At 47.1% G+C, this 13,883-nt stretch overlaps 1 protein-coding gene across 2 annotated transcripts in view; it reads right to left on the bottom strand.

The window, feature by feature from the left end:
* LOC143133157 (teneurin-1-like) overlaps window positions 1-13,883 on the bottom strand; it is a 176,375-nt gene that overhangs the window by 1,784 nt on the left and 160,708 nt on the right. For both annotated transcript variants that reach the window (XM_076292927.1, XM_076292928.1), the window contains exons 25-32: window positions 11,934-12,272; window positions 11,699-11,879; window positions 10,592-10,764; window positions 7,565-7,800; window positions 4,194-4,487; window positions 3,344-3,731; window positions 610-1,833; window positions 177-319 (exon numbers count right to left, since the gene is read on the bottom strand). In XM_076292927.1, coding sequence (XP_076149042.1) covers window positions 177-319; window positions 610-1,833; window positions 3,344-3,731; window positions 4,194-4,487; window positions 7,565-7,800; window positions 10,592-10,764; window positions 11,699-11,879; window positions 11,934-12,272 — 2,978 coding nt within the window. The remainder of the gene's footprint in view (window positions 1-176; window positions 320-609; window positions 1,834-3,343; window positions 3,732-4,193; window positions 4,488-7,564; window positions 7,801-10,591; window positions 10,765-11,698; window positions 11,880-11,933; window positions 12,273-13,883) is intronic.

The raw sequence follows: 13,883 nt of genomic DNA, 5'->3' as shown, positions 1-13,883 counted from the left end.
CTCTCCCTCCTCCTTCCTTCCTTCCTTCCTTCCTTCCTTCCTTCATCTCTGCTCTCTAACTCGTTCTCTGTCTTCCTTTATCTCTCTCTCTCTCTCTCTCTCTCTCTCTCTCTTTCTCGGTCTCTTTCTCTGTGTGTCTCTCTCTCGGTTTATTCACTGTCGCCCACGCCGCTCACCTTGCTGGAGTCCCAGTCCTGGGTCTTGGTTTGCATCTTCATCAGTTCGTACGTCTGCTCCATGCCCGCCGCGTCTGGCTTGGGGAAACCGGGCACCACGTTGTGGAGCTGGAAACCGAAGAGCTGCAGCCAACTGCCAATTTCTGCAGACAGACACACACCATTCAGCCGCAGTCAATTAGAGCCCGTCCAAAAACCACAAGATTTATGGCTCCCATTTCACTAACAGTGTGTGTTCACCACAACACTTTTAGAGAGTAACAAATATGTCTGTTCCTGGCAGTAGGGGTGAGATACACTACTCAGTGCTCTCTAAGAGCAGTAATGAGCAGAGTTGTTCATTTTGTTCAGACACAGCTCCAAGGACTTAAGCCTCTGCTGTATCGACCGGACTCAGGTCTCCACAGCGTTTAATTCTAAAGGTCAACCTCACCTGTGGTGAACTGCGTGACTTCCTCGATGTTCCCGACCGGACAGTTGTTTTTGAAGGCGTAGAGGTTGAAGGGCTTGGGGTTGCGGCTGAGCTCTCCAAAGACGTCATAGTTGGGCGTGGTCCAGCGGCCGGCCACCACGTCGTAGTCCCGCCGGCCGAAGTGCACCAGCTTGGTCTGCGGGTCGAACAGGCCTCCGTGGAAGCCGATGATGAGCTGGAAGGAGGGGTTGGAGTCCTGGTAGATGTCCCCGTAGGGCGTGTAGAGGACCTCTTTCACCACCCGACCACGGCTGTTGAAGATGGCCCGGGGCGTGCCGGTGTTGTCGCACGCCACGTAGTACTCCTCGTTGCTGCTGATCTCCATGGCGATGATGTGTCCCTGCAGGTCGTAGTACAGCGAGGTGATCTGGGCGCTGGTGTGGTTGTACATGTGCGTGACGCGCGTCGGGTCGGCCAGGTCGGCGTAGAAGAACTGCAGGTGGTGCTGGCCGTCGCCCGAGCGGCTGGCCACGCGGCGGCTCAGCCCGTCGTAGCGGTAGTGGACGCTGCGCTCCGACACGCGGTTGTAGACGCGCGTGAGCAGGCCGTTGGAGTTGTAGTCGAAGATGTCGTTGCCGCGCGCCCGCAGGAAGCCGTCCTCGTCCACGCGGTACTGGATCTCGCCCAGGCGCGTCACGCGGTCGCGCAGGTCGTAGCGGATGGGCGTGAGGCGCGCACTGGCGCCCTGGCTCAGCAGGTTGATGTTGCCGTTCAGGTCGTAGCTGTAGCGCCACTGTGGCCGCTCGTTCACCAGCACCGTCTGCAGCTGGCTGTCGGCGTCGTACTCGTATGAGCGCCGCGTGATGTTGCCGTCGGCGCCCACGCGGATGTCACAGGTGGTGACGCGCCCCCAGGCGTCGTACTGGACCGTCATCCAGTAGGCGATGGACTTCAGGATCTCGTACTGGACCTCCACCACCTGCCCATAGGCGCTGAAGATCTTGGTGTGCTTCATGGCGTGCGTGGTGATCACCTGGTTAAGGTCGTAGTGGATGACGCTGAACTTGCCGAACTGCTCCACGCGGCCAGACACGTCCACGTAGCGGTAGAGATCGATGGGCAGTGGCGTCTCATTGATGGTGGCCTGCAAGCTGGTCACGCGGAAGTTGTTGTAGCTGTAGTCAAAGCGGGCATTCACCAGCCCCTCCTCACTGAATTTGAAGATCTGCCGTCCCACAAGAGGACCTGTGTGGGAGCAGTCGAAACAGGAGTGAGACCCAGAGGAATGGAAGACAAAACCTCCAACCCACCACTGATCTAAAACAAAATAATATTATCCATGTTGCACAAAAATAATACAACAAACGAATCATGTTTTCTGATTAAAACCTCTCAGTGGATATTCTCACATTAGCCCCAAAATCCTTCTTGTGAAGCCCCAATAAATCTCATATGCAGATTAACCAGCATTAATCATTTATGCAACAAGCATTCTTCTAATGTATTTAATGATAATCTGCAAACAATTAACATCAACTGAGGGCCCTCGCACCTCTCAATGCTCCCCGGCTTTGTAATGTTCTAACTACACAATGCCTGGCTTTTAATTAAACTGCATAATGGGCCAGGCCAACAACAGTTATGATTGGCGAATACAGCCTTTAATGCTGGGACATTAATTTTAAGAACACCGTAAATCACACTTCCTATTTGCTCTCTGGATCTGGCAGGCTATGACCGAACTCAGTCTCCTTTTTCTAAAACAAGACCCTGGCAATAAAATTAATCTGGAGCCTCTGAGAATGACTGCGCTCGGTCATTAAAGAGCGAGATGAGTCTGGTCCCTTCATGGCTGAAACACACATAAAAGGAAATGTCCCCAGAAGTATAGTAAAAACCAACATAACATTACACACAGCCGGTGCTGAGACGGCGGACGGAATTCACGCGCGCGCGTGCGTGGCGCTTCATTCTTCAGCTCTCTGCGGTTCCGTATCAAGCTCTCTGCTCATTGTTTCGCTCTCATCTGGTTTGATCGCTCGTTTCGGGCCGCAATTAGCATTATCAGGGCCGTCTCAAAAGGGCCGTTTGATGTGGGGGAAATGGATAACGTGTGCTGGGAAGGTTAAATTCCACGCAGCCCGAGGACGAACTGATAAATCGGAGAGCTGGAGGCAGGGTCAGAATGATTAACGGTATCAGACGGCGCGGGAATGTGGTGCCAGAATCGAAGAGGCTCTTTTTTTCAAAATGGGAAACCCAAAAAGCCCTTCCCAAAAAAATCGGCAAATCTTTTACAGACACCTAGTGCAGTACCCCAGAGTGCAAGTGTGATTGGAGCGTCTCCTGAATATTTAAATCTCATCACGCGGCGGGAAGTAATTTAAAAAATCAACACGACGCCGTATATACCCACAGAGCTGCTTCGCAGCGAAGTCTGCATAAACACTGCAAGCCACCATGACTGGTCTACGTTAATGCTAATGAATCTCGACTCTTAACCAACCTGAGGTAATGCCAAACAGACACAGGTGAAACTGTTTTTGTGTTACTCACCACAGTATCTACTGAAGCTGAAGTGAATCACCGGATGACATACAGCTGTCTGAAGGTATTGTGTTATCCATTCATACTGTATATACACTGCTCTCAATGCATCAGATAAATGTATCCACAGCAACCCAGTGTAAAGCACAGCAGCAGTGCAATACATTTAACTTTTGGACCCCACCCTGAAGACCCTTGCAGCCCTCACCTATCTGTCTGTAGCGGATGGTGCAGATGAATCCCTCGTGTGTAAGGTGGACGGTCTTCACCACGCCGGACGAGTCGTTGTGCGTGAAGGTGACCAGTGTGGTGTCGTAGAGGATCTCGGAGAGGCGCGCCTGCTTAGTATAGCGGTAGAGCGTCCGGCGGCCTGTGCCCAGGTAGAGCGTCTGCAGCAGGCGTCCATCCTGGGCGTAGTCCTGCATCACGGAGGCGCGGCTGTCCGGCGCACTGTAGATGTTGCGGTAGCAGCCCACCGACAGCATGGACTGCAGGCTGTGGCGCACCATGCTGGGCATGGTGACTGAGAGCAGCCGGTCCGTCTGGTCGTACTCGAAGATGTAGCGTCGCTGGCTGTGCAGGAGGAGCATGATGGACTGCAAGGGTCAAACGGAGAGAGTGGACCGATGTTGAGAAGGGGGCTGACTCCTTCATACAAACTACATGCATGCTCAGTTGATATGGGTGCATGTAGAGTAGAGCACCCGATTACAAACACACACACACACACGACTCGACTGATACCTAGTTTAGACCATTTAGAATAACACATAGGGTATGACTGCCTACCAACTTTATATATAATACATTAAATATAAAAATAGACACCTCACACCTCCTCTGGGGCTTCTGTTGAGCCCTCTAAGTACTTAAGCACTTTGGTAACCATAGCACTGTTATTCAGCATAACAGCGCAAAGAAAAAACATATTGCATTACATTAACACTGCATTAAAAGTACTAATTACAACATCCAGGGATAAAAGCTAAACAAATTAGGATCAATCAAGAGCTCCACCCATTGGTGTTTGACAGGACCCCAGGTAAGGGTAATCACACCTTCTCCACAAATGAGTATGTCCAGATCTTGCCGTTGACCCACGTGCGCGACACCAGCTTGCCATTGTCGTACTCCAGCTTCTCGGACCAGTTGCCGCGGTGGATGTGGGTCACCTGACCCGTAGCAGAGTAGGTGGCGTTGACCTCGTTGTACTTGCTGCTAGGTGACCACAGGACCGGCCGGCCCTGGGGATCGTACAAGATGCGCAGAGTGAACTTGCGGTGGTCGTCGTAGATCTTGCCCATCCGTGTGGCCGGGTCAAAGTCGATGGAGAGAAGGTTTCGGTTATGGGCCTGTCAGGTAAACATCAGAACTCAGAATCAGTGGCAGCTTGTTAGTTAAACAGGTCAAAATCAATGACAAGAGAGGTGCATTAGGTGCACAGGCACAATTACGCAAATAAACATAATACCAACACTGTATGTGTTAGTTAAGTTTAACTTCTAATGTGCATATGTACATACATATACAGCATATGCTGATAACAGATGAGACTCAAGTGCAGAGAGCAATTGTATTTTTATATAAACATCGGGTAGAGGAAAAATCCAACAGGCTAAATTAAGAAAAACAGTCCACTGTCCAGGTCAAGGAACACGGTAAAGTAAGACAGCACACAAAAACTCACACACAGGGGGTTTTTACATATAATCCTTTTTAAAAGAACCAAACAGGGAAAGAGGACTCAGATCTTTTTCTGGTGCACTTCAGCTCTGATGGGAGCCTCATTTTTCTTCCTGTTCACACTTTACACTTACTTCCTGTTCACACTTACTCTCTCTGGGGGTCTCAGACATTACTGCTTTGAATTATGGGCTATGTATTTGCTATGGGTTAGTTATGTATTTTCATCATCATAATTTTAATAACTCATGATTGGTGTGGTGGTTTATTTCATAAATATAGCCTATTCACCTTATTACATACATTGAGTTCTATCGAGGCGACTGTGGGTCATTCTAAAGTTAGAACGTTTATTTAGGATTTTGGTGACTTGAAAGAATATATTATGTAGATGAATATATTTTTCTGGGTTTCAAAATGAATTCTGAGAAGTTATTGCAAAGATCCTCTGGCAGAGCCGGGTATGACGAGAGGGCTTGGCCATTGTGGTTGCTGTGCTTAAGGCCGAGAGCGTAGCACCAGTGTTTCAAATTTCAACATGTATACTCTAAGCATACTATGGTTACTGTACTATGGTTACTGAATGTATATATACATATTCACATCTATGTTGTCATCATATATATCAATAGCGTACTATATTGACAATAGACCTATTAACAATATATTATTAGACCTATTACTCACTTCTGGTTAGATGCATTTCGTTCTTTAAGTATTTATTTGTCCAATGACGAAAAAATCCAATCTAATAATATATTTATTATAAACACTACACAATTACAGTATGTGAGTAATGTGAACATTCTCTTAAAGCCCCCTAATGATGTCTGTGGTAAGGCAAATTTTGTGATACATCTTAGTAGCAACAGAAGACTCCGATGCATCCAAATTAACATCTCTCACCATAATACCTCTGATGACAGAATCCTAATGATTTATGGTTAGCGACATACACAAGTCAAGCGTAAACATTGCATATGAGAAACTAATGCATGAGGTGTCAGGCAGGACAACTAATCTGGGCCATTGTTTGGCCGCTTGGCCAGCCTGCTGTGTGTACTGTACGTGCTGATTTGGTCCCGTAATGAACTCTGGAGGTGTTTTAAATGGCTCTCTCGCTCACTCTTTCCCCTGCTGCTCAGAAAACCATTGACATTTGGCACCCTGTCATTTTCCTGCTCTGTTCAATATTTCCATGAGGCTGTTATTAGCAGTCATTAAATCTGACAATATAGCAGAAGTTTCTCTTTTTTTCTTTCTTTCTTTCCAAGCGGCGACGCTGAAGGACATTGTTTCACACACTGCGACTGGAACGTGTGAGCGAAGAGTGGGCTGTGTCCTGTGCGTATACCAATGTGTCTGAGCACACAATAACACACACACATGCACACACACACATACACATGCACACACATGTTCCACTGCAGACTGTGTTTGTTGCAGTGTGTGGTCACTGTGGTCACAGTAACAGTGAGTCGGGGATTGGGGCGTGTGTGTGTGTGTGTGTGTGTGTGTGTGTGTGTGTGTGTGTGTGTGTGTGTGTGCACTCTGTGTGACTCAATAAGGTCATAATGTTGTGATGAGGCCTTTTGAGAGTGAGAGTGAACTCATTCCCCTTCTTTATCCAGGCATTTGTTTAGTCCTTTCTGCTGACTCAAATAGACACTCATTATTCCGGCGCTAGTTTAGACAAGGGGGCCCTGGTGTGTTTGGACGCTGATTGAAAAACTAATCTCATAATGTGTATGAGTAAGGTTCTGTTATATCAATTCAATCAAAAGCAGGAGTTAACCTCAATAAATCTCTGATGACAGCAATTAATATGGCGTCAAGTGCTGGAGTTCATTGTTTGTTTATGCTAATTCAATGAACAGTGCTAAAAGATCTTGATGGTTTCCAGTGAGGTGATCGTTGTGATTGAAATGGGACAGTGGACAATCATGACAAGATAATCATGTCCCCTAAGACATTCATGATCGTGACCAAGAGATTGTCTGTGCTGAGCAGGATGTGATGACTAATAATGATGGTGATTTTACAAGGATGATCAGAATAACGATCATAAAGACGCAGATGCAAGTCATTAAAAATCATTCTAAAATAATGACTTATAGCTCCTTGCTCTCTCATCTAAATTGTACCAATGGGCTTTACAATATGAGAGTGAATTGAGATGATTGAGTTACAAGACGGCAGTGCCTTCTGAACAACCTCCCACTCACTACAAAGTGCACCATGTAATGATAACCACTATGCAGCTGTCCACTATACTGCATAATCCACAATACAATGATAAACACTATAGTTTACTATATAGTGATAACCACTATGTAGCTGTCCACTATACTGCATATGCATAATCCACAATACAATGATAAACACTATAGTTTACTATATAGTGATAACCACTATGTAGCTGTCCACTATACTGCATAATCCACAATACAATGATAAACACTATAGTTTACTATATAGTGATAACCACTATGTAGCTGTTCACTATACTGCATATGCATAATCCACAATACAATGATAAACACTATAGTTTACTATATAGTGATAACCACTATGTAGCTGTCCACTATACTGCATAATCCACAATATAATGGTAAACACTGTAGTTATTGAGTTCTACTAGTGCACTATGTAGTGGATGAGTGGGTGTTCTAAACACAGGCCATGACTAGTGCTGATTATGATGATTGTGTGGGCGGTAGAGCGATGGTGGTGGTCAGGCCCTCACCCTGAGTCTCCTCTCGTAGGTGGAGTAGTTGGTGCGGGCCTGGTCTCGTCGCTGGCGCCACTCGATGAGGCTGGGGCTGTGCTCGCTGGGCAGCGAGATGTTGCAGCGGCTGAGGGCTGGGCTGACCAGGCCGCCGGCCACGTGTGGCTCCGTGCTCAGGGACACCTCCATGCCGCTGGCCAGCGTCACGTGCAGCGAGCCGTCCGCGCTCACGCGGTAGCTGTTCTGAGCGTGGTCTAGAGAAAGGGAGGTGGGGAGGGAGGGATAGAGAGAGAGAGGGAGAGAGAGAGAGAGAGAGAGAGAGAGAGGGAGAGAGGGAGATGTGAGAGGACAGGTACAGGAATAAAACATTGAGAGCCAGCAAGTAAAAAAAAATTAAAGTGCTAGAAAAAAAAGCTTAAAGTATATGTGTGTGTGTGTGTGTGTGTGGATGGAGGTGATGGTGGGTGGGCGTGATTGGACATGTGTGTGTGTGTGTGTGTGTGTGTGTGTGTGTGTGTGTGTGAGTGTGTGTGTGTGTGTATGGGGGGGCCTTATTGGATGGTACGATGTGTCGGAGGTGTGAGGTCGGATGTTGCTTTCCAAACTAGTTTGTGGTGATTTATAGTTGTAGATGTGTTGCGTGAGTCTGTCCGCCTGTCTATGTGTCTGTCATGGAAGAGACACTAAAAGCACATGATGATGATGATGATGATGTGCTCTTAGATGCTGCTCATTTTGGTGCAAAAAGGCTGATATCTTGTGCACATACAGTAAATCATGACAGGGGGAAAGAAAAAACATTTTAATATGACAAACAGATGGTTTGGTTTGTTCTGACAAGCAGCGTGTCAGGTCGAGTGCCGTGGCTGAGTTGAGGGGTGAGGCTATGTCTTCAAAATATGTCCGGCTTTGACGTCTAAGTTAACCGGCGGTTTCAAAAAATCCCACTTCAGAACCTGGTTCCAAAAACGGTTACAGCCCCCTAAAATGCTGAGGTCGTGTAGACGCAAGGCCTAACCGACAAAATAAATTCACCTGTTTCAAAAAAAAACAGCGTCGTGTAGACAGGCCCTAAATGTGACCAAGCATCATTATTATGGGAAAAACACACACTTAAAATGACAAAAACACATACTGGCAGACTCAATATGAAAAAGAAACCCACACACACATACACACACTGACTCATACTGGCCTGTGTGTGTGTGTGTGTGTGTGTGTGTGTGTGTGTGTGTGTGTGTGTGTGTGTGTTAAATAAACATGCGTATAATTCACTAAGGCAATACAATTGTTAAATATATTTGTAATGAAGGAATAGTGTAAAAACCTACTTCTTATACATACAATCAGCAATGCGTATCAGTGACATGCTATTCATCATTGAACAACAAAAAGTGGTAAGAAAGAGGTGGGCGTGTGTGTTTGTGTGTGTGTGTGTGTGTGTGTGTTTTAACACGTCTTGTTCTGATGAGCTGTTCACACCTCTGCAAAAATCTCTCACACATTAGAAGTGGAAGGTGGTCGTCTGAAGTCACACCCCTCCACCCCCACCTTTACAGTCGCTCGCGACCCAACTGCCCAGAGAACAAACAGAACGGCTCGGCTCAGCGCGACAGAGACCTGCGGCATCTACAGCCAGCCAGACCCACTGACCACGAGAGAGAGAGAGAGAGCGAGAACGCGCGCGCGCGCGAGAGCGAGCGAGAGTGTTGCTACACCTGTGTAATTATGTTGTTTCGTTAGGCCTCTTGTGATGTGCTAATCATGTCTGTTGATTTTCTTCCCCCTGCCTCCTGCTTGACTGAAGCACAGTGGGGGGCTGAGGGAGTGAGTTTGAGTGTGAGCAAGGGGGTGTCATTCTGGGCTTTCTTTCTGAAAGCAGGGGTGGGATAGCACCCAGTCAGAGATGACGGAGGTGTGTGTGTGCCTGTGTGTGTGTGTGTTTGGGGGGGTTATGACGGGGGGGGGGGGGGGGGGGGGGAGTGATGTCATCTGTTCCCGCCTGTCGGCTGAGCTGTTTGTATATGCGGTTGGGATGGTGTGTAGGTGGCCAGGTTGCACCCATCCCTCTATGTGTAAGACATGCTGAGACCCTCCGAACACACACACACACACACACACACACACACACACACACACACACAGACAAAAGCTCTTCTGTTGCACTGTCGCAACATTTTCTACATCCCACTCACTCTACATCACCTTCTGTCACCCCCCTATCTCCTTATCTCACTTTAGAGAAAGTTTGTCTTCCACATGTCCCTTTGTTTCTCTTGCTCTTTTTTTACTCTCTCTCTCTCTCTCTCTCTCTCTCTCTCTCTCTCTCTCTCTCTCTCTCTCTCTCTCTCTCTCTCTCTCTCTCTCTCTCTCTCTCTCTCTCTCTCTCTCTCTCTCTCTCTCTCTCTCTATGCATCTCCCGCACTCGTCCTTTTGTGCGCGCCGCGTCTCAAATAACACAAAAGATAACCCCCTTGAGTGAAGGAAAAAACAAGTCTGTTTGATCACAGTTGGCATTTTTCTTTCTTACATTAAAAAATCAATATCTGTTACAATATTGCTACATTTGCTTGGCAAGGCCAGATGAGATAGAGAGAGAGAGAGAGAGAGAAAGAGAGAGAGAGAGATAGAGATAGAAGAAACAGATACAGGAACAGAGAGAAAGCATGGAATACTAATGAATGATTAATGTGCATAAATAAATCCTTTTTATAACAGAGAGATAAAACTGACGAGGCTCCTACAACATGCAAACCCACCCACTTCGAAACGGCTCTTTTCAGAGGGAAGACAGCGCTTCGGCTTCCCCTGCTCTGATAGCAATGGGAGTTTAACAGCAGCAGTAGAACAGCAGAACAGCAGAACACCCATCAGCGGAAAGGCAGCCTGTTTTTTTCTGGGATGTGTAAGTCTGTGAGATTGTTTTTTCCTTTTTTATTATTTACAAAAATAGATCAGCAATGAGTGAAAGCCTGCGGGCGACTTCAGATAAAACAATACAGGGATAAAAAACAGAAAGGTGTTTGGTCACCAGTGATGGTCTACCTTGGCGGAAGGTGAAGATGGTGTCGGTGGCGGAGAAGTTGGTGGCGGTGACGAAGTTCTCGGAGTTGGAGCTGTCCACCTCCACCCGTACGGATTTCTCCATGCTGCCATGGTAACTGGTGACCTCCCCCGTGGGGAAGGTGACGTTGATGACGTGGCCCTCACTGTTGTATCTGCCAAGGCCAACACAACAACAGCAACATTGGTCTGTATTGCCTCAAACAAACAACAATATAAAGGTCAAATATGTTTTAGGATCATGAATAGGAAACTATGTCTAGGAGCATGTCAGGTGAAATGGATTAAAAAAAACAGATGGGTGGAAGACAGACGGGACAAGGAGGGCATTTAGGCAGATGCCCACGTGAGAGAGCACTGGGCGATGGTCAAGATTTGGTCCTGGCCAGGGATATCTACCTTCAAACAGGGGCACTGATACATAACATCAGACTTGATGCTTCATACCCACTATTCCTTTAACGTCAAAAGATTAGCTCAAATACTGACCCTGGATCAGTTACTTCCACGAGGTAAAGCTTGGGTATACAGTAGACATACAGTCCACACAGCAGGCTTTACCAGTACAGATCAAGTTAGTACAACAGAATGATAAAATACTTGCATGTAAATGTTTACCTATAGAACTAAATCTCTGTGGCAGGCCAGGTCAACGTTTGTATACTTAATGACTGAATGTGTGTCATACCCTCCACTAGATGGCAGTAAAGAACAATAGAGAAAAGCACCCTGCCTTATCCGCAGAGCCACAGAGTAATACTGTCATTGGCAAGCAATTACCACAGGGGATTTAAGATGGGAATGTAACATATGTCTCTCTGAGAGGGATTTCAAATTGTAAAAATGACATCTCTAATTGCACCAGATTTTGCAGCATTATTCCGCAGCATTAGTTGTCAGAATGAACATCTGTAAGAGTGAGCTTCTCTGAAAGCTTGACAAACAATGCACCTCTGATACAAAGCCTTTCCAGTAATGGAGTGTGAAAGAGTGAGTGACTAGAGGAAAGAAAGATATGTGAGGAGAGCACGAGAGAGAGATAAGGACAGAAAAATAAGCACAAGAACATCAGGGAAAGAAAAGCCTTACTCGTAGACAGTGGTCCAGCCGTTCTCGTTGCTCTTGGTTGCTAGGAGACCTGTGCCGCCATGGTACGACAGGTGCGCCACGTCGTGTCCCTGCGCCGACACTCGCTTCAGCGCCCGGCTGCCCGCCATGCTCACGCTCAGCCAGAACACCTGGCCGCCGGGCACCACCAGCCACAAGGGGGCTCCACCACCACCACCACTTCCACCACTGCCCCCACCTCCTCCACCTCCTCCGCCTGCTCCTCCCTCCCGCCTCACGTGCACGGCCTGACCGTTGCTGGCCACCACGGCGCTGAGGCGCCCCTCGGCCGAGTCGTAGGTGAAGTTGTGCAGGAAGTCGCCGGTGATGAGGTGGCGCGTGTGCAGGTGCGTGCCGTTGGCGCTGAACACGTACAGCTCCTGGTCGGGCAGCGAGGGCACCTCGTAGAGGCCGGCGGGCGTGGGACGCGGGCGGTTGGCGCTCACCGCCCGGATGCGGATGTTGCCCTGGTCGGCGATGTAGAGCGTGCCGTTGGGCGAGACTGCGAGGGCGGAGGGGGCCTCCAGGCGGGCGTCGCGGGCATAGCCTCCATCTCCTGCACGGCGTCGGCCATGTAAAAGACAAAACAGAAGAAACAGAATCATAAAAGGAATGTTAAAAAGTGAGTCACTCATATCCTCGAGGAGATCTTACAAGAATAAGAATAAAGAAGGATATTTTACAAGAAAAGAATAAAGAATAAAGGTTGAAATGAATGATGAAAAGGTCGCTGATATCTTTTTGTTGATATTTGACCCTTAGCAGCGTATCCAATATACGCTTCTCTACATGGCTTCTACTGTTGACTAACTGGGGTGGTGAATAGCTTGAGTCACATTGTGTGTTTCCAATTTACAAAACCAGGACTGTGCAAACAGCTTGGAGACTGAGCTTGGAGACCCCCCCCCCCCCCAATTTCTTAGCACAATTTTGAAAACTGGACCCATTTTTACAACCCACAAAACACAATCAACAAAAACCTCACACCCAAGAAGCAGAACACCTCAGATCATTTGCAAAATGAAACCCATCAAACAACAAACTATACAATTATTAATGAATAAAAACAAAATGTGTCATTGTAGGACACACATGAGTCATATGGTCTGAGTCTGATTGAATTGTTCAGAGATATTGATAGAGCATGATGGGAAAACCATTCAGTACAAGAAGACAGTGGCTGTGGCTGTGTTTGATCAATTGGGCCTTACGTGGGATATTTTGAAAGGCAGTGTCTTGAAATGGAAATGGATGTCACATGATCATGTTAGATTTCTGTCTAAAATAGATACGTGTTTTGCAACTTACTGTGTGTGGTGTTTTGCAAAATGTGTGAGGCAGAGAATGTTCTTACTGTGTAGTTGTGCAGATCTGAGCAGTTGAAGGCTTGCTGTTTGAGTTTAAGGTTTCATTCACTAACTGTGGGTATCTTTAAATGTTTCTGTTTAAGCAATCAAGAAAACTAATAGAGAGTAAAAAGTAGAAAGGTATGAGGCAGCTGGCTCCCACTGAGTGTAAGGATGTTTATCTCTTTTATGGCCTATGCAGATTACACAATTTTTTGTCTACCACGATGGCCTTTTGTGGTTGACGTTGACCATGTCATATAAGGCGATCAGAGAACCACAAATTCTTGCCGCATCTTGGTCGGAAGATTGGCCACATTACAAGATCATGTAGCCTATCTATCGTAGCCTTTTCGTCGCATGTCGTCATACTGTAGTGTCAGTGTACACACGACACCAAAAATGATGACATTGTGGAGTCGTGGAACATTGCAGACAATAACCCGCTAGGTGTTGAATGTCACATTACAAGACGTGTTCCTCCTTCGACGTTGTACCCGACTTTACATATTCGGGCACGACACTGGAAATTTGACGGCTACGAAAAAGTGGTGGCAAAATCGGGCTGAAATTGTGTAATCTGCATAGGCCATTATCTGTGGCCCTCATCTCTTCTCCTCCACTGCTCTCTTCTCCTCCACTCCTCTCTTCTCCTCCACTCCTCTCTTCTCCTCCACTGCTACTGTTTCCTCTGGAGCCCTTAATGAATTTACAGCTGTGACCGGCCAGAGAGCTTTCAATTTTCACACAGATTTGTACACCCTGAGTGAGTGTGTAGGACTGCACCAGCTGAACATGATGGCTAGTGTGTGCGTGTATGT

Source organism: Alosa pseudoharengus, unplaced genomic scaffold (genome assembly GCF_046254945.1).
Source record: "Alosa pseudoharengus isolate Yale_2024_CS ecotype anadromous, Long Island Sound unplaced genomic scaffold, YU_APseudo_1.1 YU_APseudo_1.1_scf_19, whole genome shotgun sequence".
Classification (NCBI taxonomy): domain Eukaryota; kingdom Metazoa; phylum Chordata; class Actinopteri; order Clupeiformes; family Clupeidae; genus Alosa; species Alosa pseudoharengus.
Note: the sequence above shows the minus strand (reverse complement) of the source record. Positions and strands in the feature narration are given on the sequence as shown.